The sequence below is a fragment of the Melospiza georgiana genome, chromosome 3 (genome assembly GCF_028018845.1).
Source record: "Melospiza georgiana isolate bMelGeo1 chromosome 3, bMelGeo1.pri, whole genome shotgun sequence".
Lineage (NCBI taxonomy): Eukaryota > Metazoa > Chordata > Aves > Passeriformes > Passerellidae > Melospiza > Melospiza georgiana.
The window spans coordinates 33,856,762-33,878,959 of record NC_080432.1 but is presented as its reverse complement, the minus strand read 5'-3'; the positions used below and the strand labels follow the sequence as shown (position 1 = coordinate 33,878,959).

The 22,198-nt window shown below is 37.6% G+C and overlaps 1 protein-coding gene across 1 annotated transcript in view; it reads right to left on the bottom strand.

The window, feature by feature from the left end:
- USH2A (usherin) overlaps positions 1-21,891 on the bottom strand; it is a 372,550-nt gene extending 350,659 nt beyond the window's left edge. Inside the window, exons 1-2 of the mRNA XM_058020039.1 lie at positions 21,320-21,891; positions 16,004-16,169 (exon numbers count right to left, since the gene is read on the bottom strand). Of these exons, the coding sequence (XP_057876022.1) occupies positions 16,004-16,169; positions 21,320-21,804 (651 nt within the window). The 5' untranslated portion in view covers positions 21,805-21,891. The remainder of the gene's footprint in view (positions 1-16,003; positions 16,170-21,319) is intronic.
- Positions 21,892-22,198: the final 307 nt, after the last annotated feature.

The window sequence follows — 22,198 nt, the reverse complement described above, 5'->3', positions numbered from 1 at the left end:
GCACCAGCAAAAGAACTGCCTGATGAGTTTGCCAGTGAAGCTGGTGCTGCTCCAGCTATAACCCTGTCACAATTTCAAATCTTCAGTCCGTTTTTAGTTGGTTTGCCCAACAGCAAATGTAAAAGCTATAAACAAAATAAAATCAATTTTATCTGCTCTTATTAAATTATTTGCTCACATTTCTAAATTCCTCTCCTTCCACATTCAAATACTATACTAGCTTCACATGGCAAAAATGTAGTTTTTGAGCTGTAAGAACTCCATGTCCCCAGGCAAACCCAAATTCATCCCTCTGTATTTCAGACCTTGGAAGCAACTTAGCTGCAAGTCTGAAGGAAAAGAACAGAAGGTGATAGAGGCAAGGTGCAACCCTGGCTACTATGGAGGTTTCAATGTGATGTTTTTCACACATATTTAGTTCTCAGGACAAACAGCATTTTACAGGAAGGAAACAAAGAGGGCTCAAAGCTTTTCACTGCCACCACTAACATAAGTAACAACATGGCCTGGGACTTTATTATGATGATTTTCAAAAAAAGTTGCTTAAGTTACCATCCATGGTTAGGGGAAATTCCTTCACTTCCAACCACTCTGTCATTTCTAGAAGGAAGACCTGCCAATATAGTTCTAGGCTGTGATTCATTATCTAACTCTTGCCAAAACTACAGAGTCAACTCTGTCCTCTCACCAGAACACATCAGTCTACCTGAAATATGCAACTAGAAACATTTTAATTTAAGTATTTTATTTTGGGTTGATTCATATCAAAATTCAAGGATGCTGCAATCCTATGATTCACTGAGAGGCAGAATTTAAAAAATCTCCCTTTCAGAACCTCCTTAAGCTCTATAGGAAAATCAGCCTTGCCTTTAAGAAGAGAAATTGAATTTGTGAGTGGAAACAATATATGTACAAGGCATTTGGTGTTAAATCACTGATTTTTACTTCAAAAGCAAGATGGTGCTTTAAGCTGACTAGGAACCCACAGAGGGAAATGGTTTGAAAAAATTCAAAAGTTTGATTATTTAATATGTTCCAAATGAAGTTTCAATGCAAGCAAGTTCAGCATAAACAGGATTAACTAAATGAATCAAGGACTGAAACTATTTTAACCCAGACTATTTTAGAACTGTTACGAGAAATTACAAGGAAAGATGCCTTTCTTTGGAAAATTTATAGGGAATGCTAACACACGTCAGTATTTGATGACACTGTGCACAATTTTGTCGCAGAATCCAGACAATTTTAACTTTCACTAACATAACAGGGTAAGAACACCTGTGCTGACTATATTTCCCTGCAGGCCAGAAAACTGACAGAATACCAGAAAAACATTCCAAAGAGAATAATGCTTTTTCATCTTTGCTTATATCCTCTATCTCTTCATTTTCTTATCCTCTTCTTGTTAGACTTTGACAGACACTTTTCCAGAAGTTCCCGATAAAATAAAATCTTTCATTAGATAGATTTTGAAATTAAAACTGCCTAAATGGGAAAAAACCACCATTTTTTAAATACCAAAATTGACTCATCACAACATTCTGTCCAGAGATAACAAGTGGAGTGACTAGTACTTCAGCTGTGAGTTTATTTAAATGTAGACATACGCATGCAGTATTAGGAAGGCAAAAACAGGATATGAAATAAACATAAGGCATCAGCTCTAAGCTCACTGTCAAGAATATACCAAGGCTTCTAACCACAGAGTTCAGCTGAAGGTAACTATCTGTCAAATGTAATCTGTGCAAGTGAATATGCTTAAGCTGGTGCTATGAATCAACCAAAATTGCTTTGGTCTTATTGACATTCAATTGCAAGAAGTTGCAGCTCATCCAGTCCAATAGACATCTGACAACACCAAGAGTGCTTCAGTGACAGAAAGCTTTAAATATAGATGCAACTATCATCACAATACACATGGAACTAAACTTTATGATCCCTCATACTATCTTCAGAAACAGGGCATCAGTTGAATGCTATAAGACCACATGGTCATCCTCTCTGCCTGTTGCCAATTCCTACAGTTAACAAATCACTGCAATTTAAAAAAGAAAAAAGAGAGAGTACAGATTGACAGAAATAGACCATTCAATCTTCCACTAATGTCCCATTAAATCTCTCCTCAACATCCGCTTCTGCCATTATAATCTTTGTTCACCTTTTGAAAATAAAATGCGAGATCAAAATTTCTTCAAACTGTTTGCATTAGTTAAGGGGCAGATCTTCAGCTACTACAAATTGCCTTCAGCTTCAGCAATGTCCTTTTACACCTGCCCAGATTCAGATCTCAAATAAGTTAAATTTACTTTCTTCCTCACATCTGTTCTTTGAAACAAGATGTCTGATAATGAGTGTATGTGGGAGATTGAACAATAAAGGAACTTGCACAGAGGATCCCAAAAGCAGACACAATTTGTGTCCTAACTTTACACAAAAGAAAGGAATACCACTTGCAACCATGGATGTGTTTGTTTCACTCTCGTCTCTCACAGAAATCCTGCCAGCACAACACAGTGTCTTTTTCTAAAGATTTTCATATTTCCACACCATCTACACCAGTTGTTATATTCTCCCATGCTTGCCCTTCCCAGCTCTGGCTTTCCTTGCCACACAGTGAATTGAAATCATCCCAGATTCACAAACAGATAAAAGAAGTTAAGAAAAAAAAAATGTCTACTGTATACAGCTTGCAATCATGTTTAAGGGGATGCATAGTGTGGTTTTGGGGAGAAGAGGGGAAAAAGACTCCTGCTCACGTTATGAGCACTCTGAACAGTTATGCCCACAGTCTGAGAAATCCAGTGTGAAAAAAACAAGAGACTTGAGGAAGAAACCTCATCAGGGGACCACAGTGACAGAACTATCTTAAAACAGAAGGGCTGGAGAAGATAAAGGGACAGCAGAAGAAATGGCAAAGAACAGCGAAGGGGAAGGAAAAAGCATAAGGTCGGGAGGGGCAAGTTGTCTCTTTGCCTTTCCTTCTTTTGCCTCAGGCCCATATCGGCCTTTCCTTTTCTTGACTTAACTGGGATGAATTTTAATTGCAGCCTCTCTACGTGTTTTATACACTATGTACTCTCTACTTGTGTGGAGTGGATTTCCCATTCATCACAGGATTGCAGGCAAAAACCCCAGGAGCATTTTGCTTTCCTTCAAAGTTAGCTTTGCTAAAATCAATAACTTTAGGGCTGCTTCTCCATCTAGCCCATACCCCCACCCCACAACCATTTCAAATTTCATGATTTTTGATCATTTGATTTTGCTTCTTGTCTCCACATACAGAGTTACAGTTACAGTTTTTCCATAACGGTGACAGTATTCTCCACTGCTTCATTAACAGCATAAAAATAGCAATCTTAGAGCAACAGCAGAAACATGCTCTCATTTGTAGTTTTAACACAGTTCATATCATAACTGATCTCTAACAATCTCTCTCCTTACTGTCTTCTCTTCAATACACCAGCATTCTTCAAATCAAAGTTCTGTTTTTCTTAGGGACCATTGCCTGTCTTAAATACTTTTATGGCCAGGGCTTTTTTTCTGACCACCAGCAAGTCTGGTACAACAGCCAAGAATCACAACTACACTAAACTGTCCTTAGCTTGCACGCAAACCTCTAAACTTAGCTTTTAAAAAATGTAGTTAAAGAAAAAAATTAAAATGGAGGTAGTGAGAACAGGAGTGTTTCCTACTGCAGATAGAGTATTATCCCTCAGCAATATTGTTACATCTCTTTCAGCTTAATATTAGCTCTCCCTTCACTGAAACTGTGTATCTTGGCATTTTAAATCCCCCTTCATTTTCCTGGTTGTCTGTCTTATTCCAATAATATCTTTCTTATCCTTGAAAACATGTCACTCCCATTCAGCAGTCTTATTACATATGCTCCTAGCATTTGTATAAAAGATATTTAGCTTTTCTCTTTGCCCTCCTTTACTTTTCTTTTTCACTATCTCCTACAATGTTAATCCCTTCTCAGTGGGAAATGGTTTTCCTTCAATCCAAGTCTTTCTTGTCGTGCATAGATCCACTAGTTCAGCTCGAATTCCCTGAAGAACATAAATTTAAAATAAAAAAAAAAAAAACAGGGGGGGAAGGATGTAAGGGAAAAGGAACCCTGAAATGCTCCTGAAACAATTAACTCTGTTCAAGATTTAGCCATTTATTAATATAAATTTGACCATAAACAGCAAAATCAAAAAGCAACTGGAACACAAGACTGATCCATAAGGCTTAAAAAGAACTAAGAGCTATTTCCTGAACAAAACCTTCAAGATGCAAAAATGCAAGTGACAGCAAACAGAATGATCGAAAATAAGAAACATACAAATTGTTCATTTTTCATATGGGGTAATTTTAGTAGTATTTTAAAAACTGAGTGATGTAACCCACACTCAATTATCTAATAAACCAGGCTGGAGACAAAGAAAGATCAATGTGAAAAGAGACAGCTTTTGAAATGGACTATATTTTTAAAGAATCAGTATTTTAAAAAGTAAACACCACTTCACAATCAACATTAGCGATGATTCAACATTAGAATCAGAGATTAGCGATCCTTTTGCACAGAGAAATCATTCCAAGTACAGATTGGCAATTTTAGCTTAATCTTTTGTTGGTCCAAAGTTTGAAAGCATTTCATTAGTATGAAGAAGTATTAAAATGGTTAATTACAGCTATTCCACTTTCTACCCCAGCCAGCACTGCACCAATATCCTTTATAGCCAGGGTCAGTAGAGCTATATCAATCTGTTACTGATGCCTCAGGACAGAACACATCGGGGCAGGGGAGCGGCAGAGAGAAGCCATGAGAGCAAAACTGCAAATACAGATTCTGCTAGAAACTGAAGGAATTAACAAATAAGCTTTGCTAAACTACTATTTTAACCATTGATAAACTCGATTCTTTTTACAACGAAAGCTTTAACAAGTGACACCTGTGCTGTAAATGAGTTCCAAACAAAAAAAATATGAGAGGATCCTAGTCACCAGATCTGAAAATGCATGAAGAACAATTGCTTTCTTACTGCATAATGATTCTATTTTTCCCAAATCACAGAAGAAATCAGATCCAACATTCGATGATCACTACGGTATCATGAAAGAAGACAAGTATTAAGGATTCAACAAGCTGCTTTTTAGTAGCTAAAACTGTTACACAGACTTGCCACAATTAATTGAAGCAAAAGGTCAGAAAGTACATTTTAGATAATCTTATAACAATGCATATTTTCTCTCTGTCCCCTCCATTTAAAATACAGTAAAACCACTGATTCAGAATTTTCACGAACTACTTGTAATCATGTAAATTAGGGATGAGATGTGGATATCAAATGAAATGTCCCTTCTGAATAAAGTCTTCTGCTTCACTAGTCAAAGAATAAGCAGATACCTGCACAAATGAGGGGCGCTGTTACTAATGTACAATTATTAACCTTTTATGACACTATCAGCTACATATTAAATTCTAGTCTTTTAAACTGATTATATCTGAAGATTTTGCACCATTTTACACCACTCAGTACTATGGCTCCTAAGTAATTCCCAAATTTAATGCACGAATACACGGTTCTACAAAACAGAGCTGAACAGCTCTGCTGGGACTGAAAAGTTGAAAATCCATTCCTCTGTCTTTTTTGGGGGATGATTTACATAAGAAGAAAGCAATTATTTCTGCCCTCTGAATGCCTTGCCACAAAAAGTTCCATGTATCCAGTTAAGGGATTTTTGCAAATAAAGTCTCATCTCTTCTTTCAGGGCTTAGTTTCTTTTCATGGTCAAGGAGCCACAAAAGTCTGTCTTTGATTCTTTTCATATTCTTCCCCACAACCTTACTTCAGGCCTTTCCCTCCTCCTCTGTGCCCTGCTTTCTTCCATCCATCACAAAGTCCTTTAGAAATGGTCATTCAACTACTCCTTTGTACTCTAACTCTCCAACACTCTTTTTGATGGCAACTGTAAGCTTCAATTTTCATTTTTTATAATAACTGCTTTTTTCCAGTTACTAAGCATCTTAGCAGCCAAGCTTTGCCAGAGATCCAAACTGCGCTGTTAATTCCACTCAGACCAAAAGGGACTTTGGAGGACAGTGTTTTGGTAGCTTATTATCAGTAGTTTATCATTGGAAAAAGTGAAATGAAATCATTTATGCATCAGCTCCCTCAACTACATTTTGCTGGAGATGGGCCAGGAAATGACCAGGGGAGGCTACTTACAAAGTTCATAGTGATCTCCTAAGCACTTTAGAGTACAGGCCTTGAATTAAGGCACAGAAAAGCCACGAAGATTACTGAACAGCACAGAGAAGGATGTCAATAAACAGTTTAAGAGGAAGGCTAAAGGCCCTTCAAACATAATTAAATGCACTCAGAAGTCCAGCAGAAGAGTGGCAATGCAACCTGTTACATGCATGACTTACAGACAAGAGGTACATACATAAGACACAAGTAAGTAGTAACCAGAGAAGCTCAGAAAGACAAGAGACTTTTTCTTTTGACCAGTCCTGATTCCAAGAACCACTCAAGTCCCATGGGACATGGTCATCAAGCTGGAAAGAAAAAGGCACATACCTCTGAGTACTGAGGATAAATCTTCAAGGGTAAGAATTTCAATGTAAAGAAACAGAAGTTTAAAGTTCTGAAATGTCAGATTAGGAGCAATGTTGATGGTTTATTGTATGCTGCCACTGAATACCACATGATGATTTGCTCAGAAGTGCAACAAGGATGACCCTCACAAGATAGATGGGCCATCTACAATCAGTCAATAGCAAGGTACACCTAAACACCACCTGAAAGAAGAGAAGAGAGGTTTGAGAGGAAAATATTTTGGCTTTTATTCAGGAGGCAGAAGATAAAAAGCCAGTGCCATTCTTTGAAATGCTGCCAGTATCACAAAGGGTCAAACAAGCAAGGCTGCATGACTCTGCACACAAACAGAGCTTGGAAGAAGGGATTTAGGTCAATTCCAAATCGAAACCCTTTTCTAGAACAGATAGAATTAAAGGAGGGTCAGCTGCTCCTACATCCAAATAAAGGCAGTTTATTTGTGTATCAAGATGGGAAAGAAATGAAAAGTTGGGGGAGAAAAGTCAATTATCTAAACCAGAACTGTCTTCACTAAGCATGCACATAGACTGTAAATTATGACAAAATATATAAAACAAAACATATCTGTCTTTAAAATCTACAGCCCAAGATGTTTGAACCTGAATGTCAGGAATTACACAGATCATACCACTGAAAAAGTGTTGCTATGCCTTAAAGAAAGCTCAAATTTTGATAAAGAAAATGAGCTGACTGTATTAAAACATACTACAGAATCTGGTATTCTAGCCCTTTTCATTAAAAAAAAAAAAGAAAAGAAAAAAAAAGAGTACCTTCAGATTCAATGGAAGATCAGAAAAGAAGCAGAAACCAAAAAACCCCTCTGACTTATTTTCAGTTAACCATACACAGAGAAAAGAACAATGCAGAAATTATAGACATGAGGCATGAAGAGGGCTTGGATAATTTCTTCTGAGATCCATAAAATCAAGTCTGTACTGGCTGAATTGGTTGGAAAAGCACATGGGTTAATACTGTACACTAGAAAAGGCAACATGACTTTTGTGGAAGGAAATCAAGATCCAATTTGAATTCTTTGAAGTAAAGATGCGTGTGGATAAGAACTGACCAATATAACATACTGGCTTTCTAAGAAGGTTTCAAACTTTAAAACTTGGAAGAGATTAAATGGTCACATTTCACACAGACAGTAGTTTATCACTACCTGCAACAATCTCTGCTACCTAACATTTTGTACAGGCTTGAAAAGTGGTTAGCAAGGTGAAAAAAAGATGGAGTGAATACATGCAGATTATAGAAATCAAAGCTTACTTCAAAGGTTCAAAGGATCTCAAAATTGTTAAGGAACAGGCAGCAAAGTAGCAGACTAAATGTCTTGTTGAGCACAAGGTAGCAGACAAGAAAAATATTCTTGTCCCTGTAAACACAACACTAAATTCTGAACAGTCACTGCTACAAGTGGTCTTAGAGTTACTATAGAGAGTCCCTCACCAATGAGCAAAAAAAGGAACATTCCTCATTGGAATGGGAAATAAATTTTTTCAAAGCCCACAAAACTTTATTGCTTAGAAATTTGTGGTGCATAGTGTCTGGGATAACAAGTGGAGTTCTGTCCCTTGCATCCTCCATTAACCCCAAAAGTTTCTGAAAATATCAGTGAGGATGAACAAAATGCAGTGGCTTCAATATAAGGAGAAATCTCACTTATGAATGATTTTAACACGTGATAAAGTTCTATAATCAAAATATCAAAAAGCATAAGAATGATAAATAAAAAGAAACTGGCAAAAGAAATCAGCAAAAAAAGAAGTTGGCAGACAGCAGATTTAAAATAAAGAACAATTTCATACAGCCATAATGCCATATGAGGAACTCATTGCCACAAGAGTTCATTGCCAAAATATAAATTATATATATTTTTATCTATTATATATATTAATAATTATAATTATCTACAATTACACATATTCCAATTTGTAAATTAAAAGAAAAATAATCAGACTATTAAACTAAAAACAGGTCAGTTAGTGACTATTCAAGACAGTACACCTTCAGAACCTCAAAACCCACTGATTTTCAGAAAAGTCAATGATACGTCTAAAACAAAGTTGTTCCTACTAATGTAGTCTTCTTTCATACTCCAAGACAGGCTATCTAGACAGCTATCAAACAGAGTCCTTAAATTATGCAAAAATTACAGCTTTATTGAGCTAAGGCACTAGAATGAGACACATGGACAAGAGGAGTTCCTCTTCATCTTCCATCCCAGATCCTTTTAATTTCCACACAACCTGGTAAGTTGTTCAGAGCTAGGAAATATTTTTTGCTTCCAGAAGAAAATGATACATGTGAAATCTTACGATTCCCCCTCTGGACTGCCACCAGCACACACAGATTTTGTGTTGTACAAGATCTACACATGTAATTTATGTCACCCTCCATTTGTTGCACACACAGATGTTAACGCAAGATGTAAGACAGAGTTCACACATAAATAATGGAGGTAGCACAAAGGACAACCTGAAAGTTTCACCTTCCATTTCTTGATCAGACTACTGATTTAAGTCTGCCTTTAAGCTGCAAAAACCTGAACCAAAGGTAGAAATTACTTCTAAAAATAAATAAACACCCAAAACAAACAAACAAACAAACCCAAAACCTAACACAAACCCACAAAAACAAAAGCTCTTCTATTTGGCTGTAGTCATGAAGTTTTTAGATTCGTAAAAAGAAGTTTCATGTACCTTGTGAAAACATTCACATAAAAACTTGTACAGCATAAAGCAGAAAGGACAATGGTTCGGTATCTGTGATCCATCTTTACCAGCAAGGATGCTGCAATCAGTTGCCTGTTTTCTGCTCACACACTGTGCAGCCAAGAACTACCTGCTGGAGGACCTTCTGCCCACATTGCAAATGGTGTGCTCTAAATGGTGATAATCCACTGTACAACTTCAAGCTTGGTCTCCTCAAAAAGAAATCAAATGGAAGAATCTCAATAGTAAAATAAGACTCAAAGTAGACAGAAGGCAAACCTGGATCAACAAGAACTCTTTTCATACACAAAAGTGACAATGTGGATGCACCCAGCAAGTCTCCTCTTAGTGCAGTGTACCAACAGCTATAAAAAACAAAAGGAGACACTTCCAAACTCTTATGGTTTCTCCCCATGCAATTCAAGGGCACACAAAAGTACCTGAGACCTACAGGACAGTAGATTCTGAGACTGGGGGAAAAATAAGAAGGCAAATCTTTTTTAATGGAGTGTTTTCATTATTAAAAATACAATTTAATTGGCTGCAATTTATTTTTATATAAGGAAAGAAACTTCTTGCAAAGCAAATTGAAGATTGATGCTTTTCAAATCTTGAAACTCTCTAGACAAATAAGGCATAGCCTCTGTAAAACATTCAATACCACTTCCTCTCAGTATTGGCCACACAAAGGCTTAATTCCATTCCTACCATATATAACAGAGTCTGGGCAGATTTCAGTGGTATTTGCAACTGCAATTACAGAACACATTTGCAATTTCCAGAAGTGGAATAGAGATGGCATTGACAAAACCTGTATTTTTGGCAGTCTCTGAAATTAAAATCTTAGCCCAGGCAAAGTTCCTTGCCTTGTGTTCCGAGGCAGCTGTTAGACTGCAAATTTAAATCTGCAAATATATTCAAACTCATACTCAGGCAAGAAAATAAGCAGTTTAAGAGACAGTGTGAGCAGAATCAATCATCTGGGAAATACGCTGCTTTCTCAGGAAGCTGAAGTTACAGCAGAGCTTTCAAATGTACACAGTCAGCATGGTAATACCCACAGAGCACGAGGAGAAGAGGCAAGAACCATAGTAGGACCTCTGGATGCAGGAAAAACCCAAGAAGTTTTACTGATAACAAAGAACACAGAGGCTGCATGTCTAGCAGCAGTACCTGAATGGCCTACAACAGTAGCAGAATAGCTCCATGCTCATTGTGTCTGTGAACAGCTCTTTAAACACACACTCAAATACATGACAGACTGTAATGTGTGTTTTATTTCCACTGTCTGGCAGGAGCAGAGCATGAGCCATATGGATAGACTGCATCCTCACAAATATTTTCAACACACAATTGCAATTAATAGACAAGAAGCTCCCAAATGCAGAATTAATGCAAACTCTCCACTCCCTTCTTGGACCTGACAAACTACTCTTAATAGATAGTAAGTGATGACTTCAAAGAGGAGATCAAAGCAGTTTGTTAAATCAAAATGCTTTCTTGTTTTCTCGTGTCCTTATTAAAATTAGGGACCATACAGTTTAGAATACCGTGTATTTAGTAAGACATACATAGGGAGTGTATAGAATAAATGTTTGTCTCCCTGCTTTTAAGTCTCAGATTCTTTGCTTATAAAATAAACTGTAAAGTATTCAAAAACTTGTGCAGAAAATAAAAGGATTTTACAAATTGGAAAGGACAAGTTTTCTCTTGATAGTCAAACAGTTATGATGTAAAGCGGTCTCATTAAATCATAAGTACTTTAACCTTTTCTTGAAAGAACTGGAAGATTTAAAGATTTATAAAGAAATTTTGCCTAAACTAGGAAATGACTCATATTTGACATGTATTGAAATGATAATGCTGATTTCAATAGGCACTCTAAGAGCATTTTCCTCCCAGGAGAGTAATTCAGTCACGGTTACCTCTCTGCATTTAGATTTTAAACTTACTTTCCAAAGCTTTTAATGTGCTATAGTCTGCCAAAACATGGCAGAGTTACATAGATATGATCAGGCAAAATAAAGGCTAGCAAAAAGACTATTTTTATAATTTCAGACACTAAATATGAAACAAAAACATCAATCTGACAAGTTCTCAAAGAATCTCCTGTTTCAACAGCCTCGTCTGTATCTGCAAATTGATGTTTAAACTCCACTCTTCTTAATTGGTTAAATAAATTCAAAAGTATCAAAGGGAAAGTAAAAGACTCTTAACACTGAAACTGAAAAATAAAATACACAATGGTGCTGCTGTTAGTAAGTGTAATAAATCTGATACTGGTTTCACTTTGTAGAGATAATATGGTACACAGCTGACCTTAATTATGCTCAATTTTTTAATTCTTTAGAAGTTAAGATTTTAAGATGCCAATTTTTCTTATGTTTCACTTCAGCGCACATCAGATTCTTTTAAGTTACGGCTATATATATCTTTTACTCCAGTGTGTACCTTCAGAGTTTTTGCTAACATACACCTAAAACTATATCCCTAAAAACATAATTAAATCAAGATCAAACACACAGTAGGAACCTAAAACTTTCAGAAGCCTGAAAGACTTGATCCTCACCAACTGGAAACAACTAGAACAGTAGAAAATTTTGTAGAGGAGTTTCAAGTTCACTACTTTGCACTTTGTAACAGCAATTTTATTCCAAGCCACTTCCCTCAGTCTTTTTGGTCATGCCATTCTTCCCGTACAACATCTTACTGTCTCCTTTCTGATTATGTCTATTACCAGCTGCTATGATAGGAATTCTTAGTATTTCTGCTAAGATCATTAACAAAAATAAAACACAAGGCTGGCCCAAAGACTAATTCTCAAATAATTCAATTGGTTTTGTGCCTGCCCCCTCCCCAGGATTATCAGCAAGTTCCTCTGAGCAGTATCTATTGCAATCCTTCCCATGAGCATTCCCTTTGACCCTACAACTTCTCATAGGTTGTCGCATCAATGCTAAACTCAACTCCAGATAGACGAAATCTGACACATTTACTTTGCCTGAAAATCAGCTTTCTCATCAAAAAAAAAAGCTAAGAGGCTAGACAGTGATGAGCTATCTATAGGAATTCCACACTGCATTTTATCCCATTTTTCATTTAGCTCCACATCTTTATCTGTTTCTTCAAAGATCTTTTCTAAATCCTCATACGGCACTGTGTCAAGACCAAGACATAATGCGTCAGCATTACCAAGATCCTTTTTCCTTCCTCTGTGGCTGGGGTGGAGGTAAATTTTTTCGCAACACCCCATGCTGCATTTCTAATCTAGGGGTAAAACAGCATTGATAACACATCAGTATTTTAGTTGTTGCCAAAGAGAGCTTGCCCAATGTCAAGCCCATCTCTCTTCCCAGTTGAACTCCTCATCCCACCTCAGCAGTAAGCCAGGGCTGGAACAAGAAACTGAGCAGGGGGATAGCTAGGACAAAAAGATATTCCTTACTCTATAGCCTCACGCTCAGCAATAAAAACTAGGGTAGAAAAAGAAATGTGAGGAGATAGGAATTTTACTTCCAAGATGGCCTGCTGCTAAGAAATTGGTTGGGCAGTGGTCTGCTTGTGGGAGGTGGGGAGGGATTGCCTTTATATCATTTGCTCCTCTCCCAGTCCCTTTCTTGAATGAGTTTTTTTCACTTTTGCTATTTCTGTTGTCTCCCCTGTTCCACTGGCAGGGGTGAGGAGGGCCCAGGTGCTCGGCTGCTGGTTGGCATCAACATGACGCCTTTCCCAAACAGAAGCATTATAGCTCCATCTCTGACTGGTAGCTTTGCATAGAATGTCTCTTTGTCAAAGGATTTTGTGTGCCAGTTTCTCCAGAATTTCTGGACAAAGACCATCTGTTTGCAGCAGCAAGCACACAATCAGCTTGCATATTCATGTTTACACTCTTTATGATCACCTTTGTTTCCATACATTAATTCGACTACCCTGATTGGTTTTGCTCTGTGACTCCTGAAAACAGAACCAAGGTATTTATTTATTCTGGGAACCTTACTCAAATCATCCTTAATCTCAAGCACACTCTTGACTGTACTCAGGTCATGCCTTCTTACACAAAAAAAATTGGAAGAATTTTTTACCATTTGACAGTCTAATTAATATCAACCACTTTCTAGTTTTATTTCTATCCTACACAGCATTCTCTGTGAATCCACGTCCCCATTCCCCAGTTCTCACACACTTTGCCCTCTCTAACTGCAGGGGTACTTATTCACACAGATAAGCCTGGGCAGTACATAACCATATTTTTTTCCTTTAAGGGCAAAAATTTCTCTTAATTCTATTTTATCAATTTTAAAAAACTTCCAAGCTTTTTTTCCATTCAATCTCCAGACTCCAAAATTTACCTTGTTTCATAAAAATAGTTGTATGTGTTTGTTCTCTTTGAAACCCAAAAGTGTTCCTAGAGAACCAAAAAACTGTTTATTCTTCTGTTTCATCTGACTCTAGTTATGAATGCTCAACATTATTCTTGAGACCTACACCTCTGATAACGCCCTCATTACTTAACAAAGCTGGTATATCCAGACTTTCTGCTTCAGCAACTACTCAATGAAGAAACCCTTCATGCAGAACACACAGGAATGTTTGGGCCCTGCTCCTGTTAGCAGAACTTAAATTTTCCAGCCATAAACTGGAAAATAAGTCTCTGCAATGATACAGTTCTTAGCAGTAGTTCCCTCTAACAAATTACATATCTAAATACAAACCCAAGGATTTAAACTCCTAGATTACCTCAGTAGAATTAATTTACTAGCCTTCTCTTCCCCTAGAATTATTTTATTCCAAAGAAATTATTTTCAGTCTCTGCTATCCTTTCTTCTTTGCTTCCCTCTTATCATTTAATTACTATTTGGTGCTATTCCACCATTTAGCTTTCATTTTTATCATTCCTGAATAGGCATATGCTCTTACACCTGAATTCCAAACATATCTGCCATCCCACCATGATTTTTCTCTCTCTAAATTCAGTTTCACATCTGTAACCAATACTTCACACTCCTTTGTCATGGTGTCTGTTGCCTAGCATCTGGGTGTAGGAGACACAGACACTTCCAGCTGGAAGTTACTTTGCATATTTTTGTATGGTCTTGCTCATGTTGTCATTGTCCATTATGGGAAAAAAAAAAAAAAAAAACAAACAAAAAATGCTTTTGGCCTCCTGCTAAAAAACAAACAAACAAACCAACAAACCAACCTTTGCCTAAAGTTTGATAGCCAGGCCAAGGGCTAAACGGATCAGGCTGCAGCCACTATCATCTTTAATGGCAAGCTGCATCCTACAATAGCACCAAGCACAGGAAGGCTCTACCCGAGCTCAGAAACTTTGAAAAGGCATTAAGCCTGCAGTTTCTTTAAGGGTCTAGAAGCTATATTTCTTTTTTCCTGCTACGAATTGAACAACTATCTACAGAGAAACAAAGGACCAAATTCCACAGGGTGCTTCACATTCCTTTGTAATGCAGTTCAAGATCTGTGTGTGTATTTAACCAGCCCTTTCACTTTCACTTGGCTGGGCCAGGCTTTAGCAGCTTCTGAGGTACAAAATGCGGCTGACAGCAACAGCAGTAATATAGCACCCTTGGAGTGCTTGAAGTGTAAAGTTCATTAGTTCTACCTTAAGGTCACTCTTTTAATCCAACAGCCAAAATCTTATTCACACTACCATGCTGTTATCCTGGAAAAAAGAAAACTGCAAAAAAATCAAGACGTCAGCTTAGATACTTCTTACAAGTGACAAGATCAGCACTAAAAATCCAAATCACAGTCAATACCTTTTAGCAAGTTTCAAGAAAGCAGCAAAACTCTTCTTGATTGTGCTGTAGACCAAATGAAATTTAATAGAACGGATAAAGAAAATGAAGGAAGGAAAAGATAAACATTTCAATACCCAATAATTGTGCTTTATAATTATTAGTTGAACTTGGCTCACAAATAGAATTTACTAGGGTGTCTGTTGGGAATTACAAGACATGCAAATAATTGAATTTTAATTTCTTCTGTGTTTGTTTACTGATTTTTGTACATACATGTACATACATGTTTAAATTTTAACAAACTCAATTTTGCTTTATCCTCAGTGGATATTTGTACACTTATTAAAAAGTTATGTCAACAGAAGACTTTTAGAACACAGGGATTGTGCTCTAACAATTCTGAATCATATTTCTAAAATAAGAGGTAATAGCTCTGTAACTTACTAGCTTGACTGATTCAACATAAACTCACATTTGTTCATGTGCACTTTTACTTGCTTAAGAAGTTTTTAAAATTAAATGGAACAGAACTCCATAAGGTAAGTACATTAGTATGTATACATGAGAATGGCATTCCCTTCTATAGGAAATAATCTGAGACCCAAGACTAATCAGTAATGTTACATATAAGTATCTAAAATATTAATACAAGGTCTTCTTCACCTCACTTACTCATGTTTTTAAAGGTGAGATTTTTCGGTTTTGTACAGTCTGCTTGTTCAAAAGAATGGGCACAGCATTTCTTTCCAGTCCTAAATTAGCAGTTGCCTCAAAAGGAGCTTCCAAATTAAGATCCTTACCTACGAGACTCAAGAGTTATCATTTACATCCCCCAATTTATTCTTTTATATTTATACAGTTATACTACTCACACAAAAATGTTGTATTTCAACAAATATTAAATCGTATTTATTTTACTTACCTGCACACTGAGATGAATCCATTTCTTCACAAGAATTCTCCCCAGTGTCGTTACTTTTATTGGTGGCTGCAAACCATTTACTGTGCGATAATAAAACATGGTCTCTTTCTCAGAGATTGTGAGTTTGAACACAGTCTGCCCATCAACAGCCTTTTCTACCACACACCTTGGGAAATAACCAAGAAAAACAACATAAGGTCAGAGGCACACACATATACACATCCTTGCCAAGGTGCTATCCTGTAAAATGATGCTAACCAGAATGTATTAAAATAAACATTAAAAATACAGCTCTTGAGAAGATGTTCAGTGACAGTGAAAGTCACAAGATGTACTAAGTGTAAAAGAACTTTAGCAAAGATATTTTCTGTCTCAATCTGTGAGGGTTTTGGGCTGTGTTGGGGTTTTGGTTGGTTGTTTTTTGTGTTTTGCTTTGTTTATTGAGTGCTGGCAACCCCGGCTCATTGGGGGTGAAAGAGAGGTCCAGTTTGCCTCCTCTCTTGAAGGTTCCATGACAGAAACCACAGTGGCTGTGCAAGTCTCTGCCCCACCTTTCATACAAAGCTGTGCAACTTAGTACATCCCGTGGAGGCACTTCCATTTTCCTTAGTCTAACAAGGCAAACGCAATATAACCGCAAAAAGCAGTACAAATTAAATGCTTTGTTATTAAGTCTTCCATCTTTCCACCCAATGTGCATAGGTAAGGCAACCCTAACACCAGCTTACACTACACTGTCCCCTTTGCAGTGTCTTTCTTTAACCTAAGAAACTAGAGCAAGGCAATGAGGATATCCAGACACTTATTAGGAATTTTTTTCCCCACAAAGAAGTCACATATAGCAAATACAATAATGTCATATAAGGTACAGAGAACACCATCCATAGCAAATTATTTTGCATTTCAAGCTGCTGAAATGTTTTTGCCAATCCAATAACCACAATGTCAAGAGTCCTGAGAAAGCACAGGCTCCATATGCTTGTGTAAAAACTTTATATTTTATTAAAGCAATCATAAATGCAAAAAAAAAATTATAAAGTTCTATGCTTCCGGCTTGAGCTGATTGAAAAACACATTTCTCAATGTACTGACCCATGAAAAGTCAAATATTTTAACAGTTACATCAGACTAAATTAGTGCATTAAGTCACAAGAGGGAAGCATATAAAATTTTTATGAGCTTAGTATTTACTTACCCATATTTCAGAGAAAAAAAAATGAAACCTACTGATGTCTTCATCTACTCTGCATTTATAAAAGAAAACTATCCAAAAGGCTGTTCCTTGATACTGCCACTAGTCACTAATTCACCTTTAAATCCTAGGAAAAATTAATTCCTCCTGTTACTATTCTAGCCTGCTGGAATGTTGTCAATGAAACACCTTGCAAAATGAAGACTTCTGTTTTCCCAACCTTACTAAAACCATGCTTCTTAATAAATTGTCCACTGGTCTTTTCAATATTTTGTTTGCTTGTAAACATGCTAGTTTTGTTAGATAATAAACGTGAAGGAAGGCTCAGCTAAGTAGCAAAATATTTAGGAACTGGATTTACCCAGTTCCTGGATAAACAATAATTGGATAATCCAGGTTTTTGTTTATTTTACTTATCTAAAACAAACATCCCCACATTGTTTTTATCCCCAAAGGTGTCATGACTTTAAGAAGGGAAGCGACCTTGATGTACATCACTTTGAAAACTGAAAGAACAAATGTGAATTGTGACTTACTAGTAAAAGAGGAAAATCGAGAGGGAAAAGAGAAGAGAGGGAAGGAAAAAGAAAAAAGAAAAAAATCCAAACTAGTTCTATCATAGGTGAAATAGTAAGAGGCATTACTTCTGACTCTGAGCTTGATTTTCCATTCCAGCCATGATTACAGAGAGAAGCCACTTTTCTCTGTGAAGTCTTCAACTTCTGGTAACCTGCAGTCCCACAGAGCCAATACCTGACTACATACATCTCAGTGGTGGGGTTGGAGGGAATAAAAAGCCAATAACACAAATCCACTAAGTCAGCTTTCAAAGAGAAAAATATTCTAGAGAATCTAACATGGCTGCACTGGCGCTGCCCACACATCAACTGGAGTAAATGGGAACACCTGCACTGGTTCAAAATCAGATGCCCCTTTCAGTCTAATTCCTAACATAAAACATCTGAATAGATAATAAGTAGTACCATATGGTTTTAGTCCCTTAGATAAATAAAGTTTAAATCATCTATGTGCTACTCACTTCACAATCAGGCCATTCCTGCTGATCCTTTTGCTTGTAAAAGATCTCAGCTCACTTCTTGACACCACCAATATCTTTTGGGCATCTGAACTTGCTCCAGCTCACACTACATTGATACAAGCTGCCTGTAATGGTTACTCACATATGCAAAGTTTGTACCCATATTCTTGTCCCATTCCATTGTGAAGGGCTATCATCATGCACAGTTTCCTACACTGTGGTAATGCTTACCTACAGGCTACACACAGGCTTACTGAAGGCAATTGTATTAACTGATGAGTACACACAGCAAGAGAGGAAGCATGAGGCTAGAATGCAACTCATGGGCAAGAGCTCTGACCACTTACTGCCCAAAGGGAAAGAAAATTTAAAGACTGGAGTACAAATGTCAATGCTTTCTCACTCTTGATTTTCTTCAATATGTCCAATATGCAGTGACTTAAAAGCATGCCTACAAATATCTCTACTAAACATCTTAGAAGAACATCAAGGCTTCAAATAAATCTGTAACATGACCTGATTCTCCACTCTCTGGGTCAAAGTGTATTGTCTCCTAGATTCACATAAGAAAACTTGGTATATGAAACTGACAAAGAAAATTCTTGGTGTCTCTGCTTATGTGCAATCTTTAAAGGGCCTTCAGACTTGGATCCTCACATCACTCTCTCATTTCAGCCAGCACAGTAACTTCTCACAAAAATCCCACTATTCTCTTACACGGGTACATGCCTAACAGAATGTCACAGGATGTAATGGGATACTGTACAGCAACACTCCTAGCTTCTTTCCTAAGCACACACTCTCACAGACAGACCATATAAAATTCAGCACAAAAGCACATTAGTATGGCATGTCCAAAACACAGGGGTCTGCTGTACTTGATGTAAGAGCACTTTGCCAGAAAAAAAAAACCACCTTGTTAAACTTTCAATCATTCTTCTGGCAAAATGAGCAGCTCGTTCTGGCTGATCTTCCTAATGCTTTGTGGGAAAACAAAGATTTGTTAGAATGCATCCCACTTCTGTGAGGCTCCTCTGCTGTGATAATGGGGTTTAAAAGGTCTCACAAATGACATGTAACAGGGACAATTCCCCACCAGGGACTTCAAAATGTAGGACATCCAGTGTGTCAAACTTCATCTGCCAACCTGAAGGACTCACTAAAGCAATATAAGAAAAGGGAAAGCATCTTAGTCTGCTGGTAATTATTCTCTTTTGTAAGATGCCTTCTGAGTCAAGCTTCAATGGCTATTCATGCACAACAACTGCTCCACCACAAGTGGAGTTCAGTTTTCCTTTCATGAAAAGAGAAAAATTAACACAATTCTTTCTGTGTCAATAAACAAAAGCACCTGGACAGTGGCATATCATCCTGACCACTGGAATAACTGCTGTCCATCTTCAGTTTTCAGGACTGGGCTTTACCATTGTCTTTCCTACATGTTGAACAGCAGCAAATCTCACAGGCATAAGAATGAAGTGATCTATTACAAAAATTGAATAAAAACATTTAAATTTTAAAGCGATCTATAAAACCCGCTGAACAGGAATATGTACACTGTGTAGTTATTAACACAGCAGCAATTGGAAGCTAATCTTTTGCACTAGTCCATGGCTTATCAGTCATCACTAGAGTATGGTTTCTTCACAGCACTTAATCATTTGAAACTAAGGACATAACATTTCATTGTTTTAGGCTCCATGCATCAAAGCCTATCCCATTGACAAAAGACTTTCACAGATCTCAGTCACATTGCTGCAACAGCTTGCTTGGAAATTAGCAGGAGATGCTTCTGCTTCAAGTTAGGCATGTGCTTTGATGAAGGACACTCTGATGAGCCCACACGTGTGTGGACAGGAATTCATGGCATGGGAACACACCAGAAATGGACTCTCTGACATTCAAGATTCAAACATTATATAGAAAACTACAGGCCAAAGCTCCAGGGATGCCTGTACACATACCACCAGCTGAAATTATTTAACTTCAGCTCAGAAGTCCCTTTTGCTCTGCAGATTTCATTTATTTCCACTCCATAACCACAAATTCTACAGTTAGGTCAAGTTTTTTAAGGTAATTATTACTGCATAAAACATACTATAACTTTACATTATGATTTTCAATATTTCTATTTTTTCTGATGACTTTGCTACCCTTAGACAAGTGACAATTTCACATCAGCATGCAAAATAAGTATCAAGAACACCTCAACAAAGCAGATCACTAGCTACATTCTAAGAATACATTCTAAAATCATTCGTGGTGTGTTGTCCGAAGGAACAAACTACACTCTTTGTGCTTTATGTTAAAGAGACCTACACAATGAAGGTATGAAAGAGTAGGAGGCTCTGCAGTTTGTGCTAGATGACTGAACTTTTTTTGCATGATCTGGGATGCATTTTTCAAAAAGCAGGTTTTTCATTATAGTAAGGCCCAGTCAAGCTGAAAGGTCACTTCTAACAGCAGTATTTCCTGAAAATGCAACATGTAAGCAAACAGGAGAGGGAACATGTTTGGCCACCACTATTTTGTGAGCACCTAGTGAAATTTCACTAGCAGTTTAAATAGTGGAATCACTTGTTCAAGCAGCAATGCAGTTTGCCAGCCAGACAATGTTCTCCAGATCCTCCAAGAACACTATGACCTCTTTTCTATATTTTGGTGGCTTTCCGTGTTTGTTTGTAAGACAAACTTGTGTTGGAGAAGTCTTAACATCTTAGATAATTTTTTTTCCATCATGAAAGCAGCAACAGCACAACCCTGTGACAACGTAATTTTCTAGCAGCTTTTAGAAGGAATGTGAATTGGAAACACAAATTTCTCTTTTTGAGAAAAGACATGCACATTATGTACGAATAGTTCCAAACACTGAAAGCCATTGGACAATCATCTGAGTCAATGCCATGAAACTGAAGCCAGTTGTCTTGACATCTGGGAAGACCCCAACCTAAATACAGCTCTGTAAACGTCACAGTTTCCCACCACGCCTTTTAAAAGTTTAAAGAGCTTGCTAATAATGACTGTGACTGCAATGATCAATTTTTTTAAGAGCACCAGGAAAGTAAACACCTTCAATACTACTTACATTACACCTTCTTGCTCAGGTTTCAACCATACAGTTAACGTAAATGAAGCTCCAAGCCTTGGAAGACGGGGAGTAGAGAAGCAATCCTTGTGATTATGAAAAATAAAACTGGAAGCATTGCTGGAGGACCCTGGATGCAAGTCCCTTTTGTCCTCTGTTATACAGGTACCAAGGCCTTCTGAAAGAAGTGATTTGTAGGACGAAGGTGATGACCTATATGGGCATTCCTGAACACAAAACTTCTGAGTGCAGGATATAATACTTTGAACAGCTACTGAGCTATGACAAAAAGTACTTCGGTCTGGCAGCCCACAAGTGGCTTGAGTTGGCACGATTGACACATTCTTGAAAGCTCCCACATTTTCAAGCCTAGGGAAATGTCCCTGAGAGCTGACCAACACAAAGGAGTCATAATAAGTTAAGATTAATGTTTCAATAGCATGAAACAAGAAACGACATCTCAAGGAAAGAGCCCGGTAATTCATGTTTACAAAAAAGCTCCTCCTGATTAAAGCAAACGTAAATAAATAATGATGTCCATGTCGGTAGCAATGTCCTCAGGTGCTGTGCTTTAAGAGTTTATGTAGCGTTTCATCCTCAAAACGCCCCTGCAAGGACCCAGTCACAAGGGACATCTATGTCTTCTGGCCAGCGAACCACACGTGGGGATCTGCAAACCACAGAAAACAGACACAGTCCGTAGGAGAAACCTGCTCTTTTGCACCAACACAGGTGATGCCCGGCTAGGGATTTCAAGGGTTCGAATGTTTCCTCCAGACTCCAGCCAGCAGGCCCACCTGCACACCCGTGCCGGCCAGGGCCGAGACACTGCTCCGAGCCAAGGCCATGGGATTTAGGCCGGCCAAGGGCGCGCAGGCT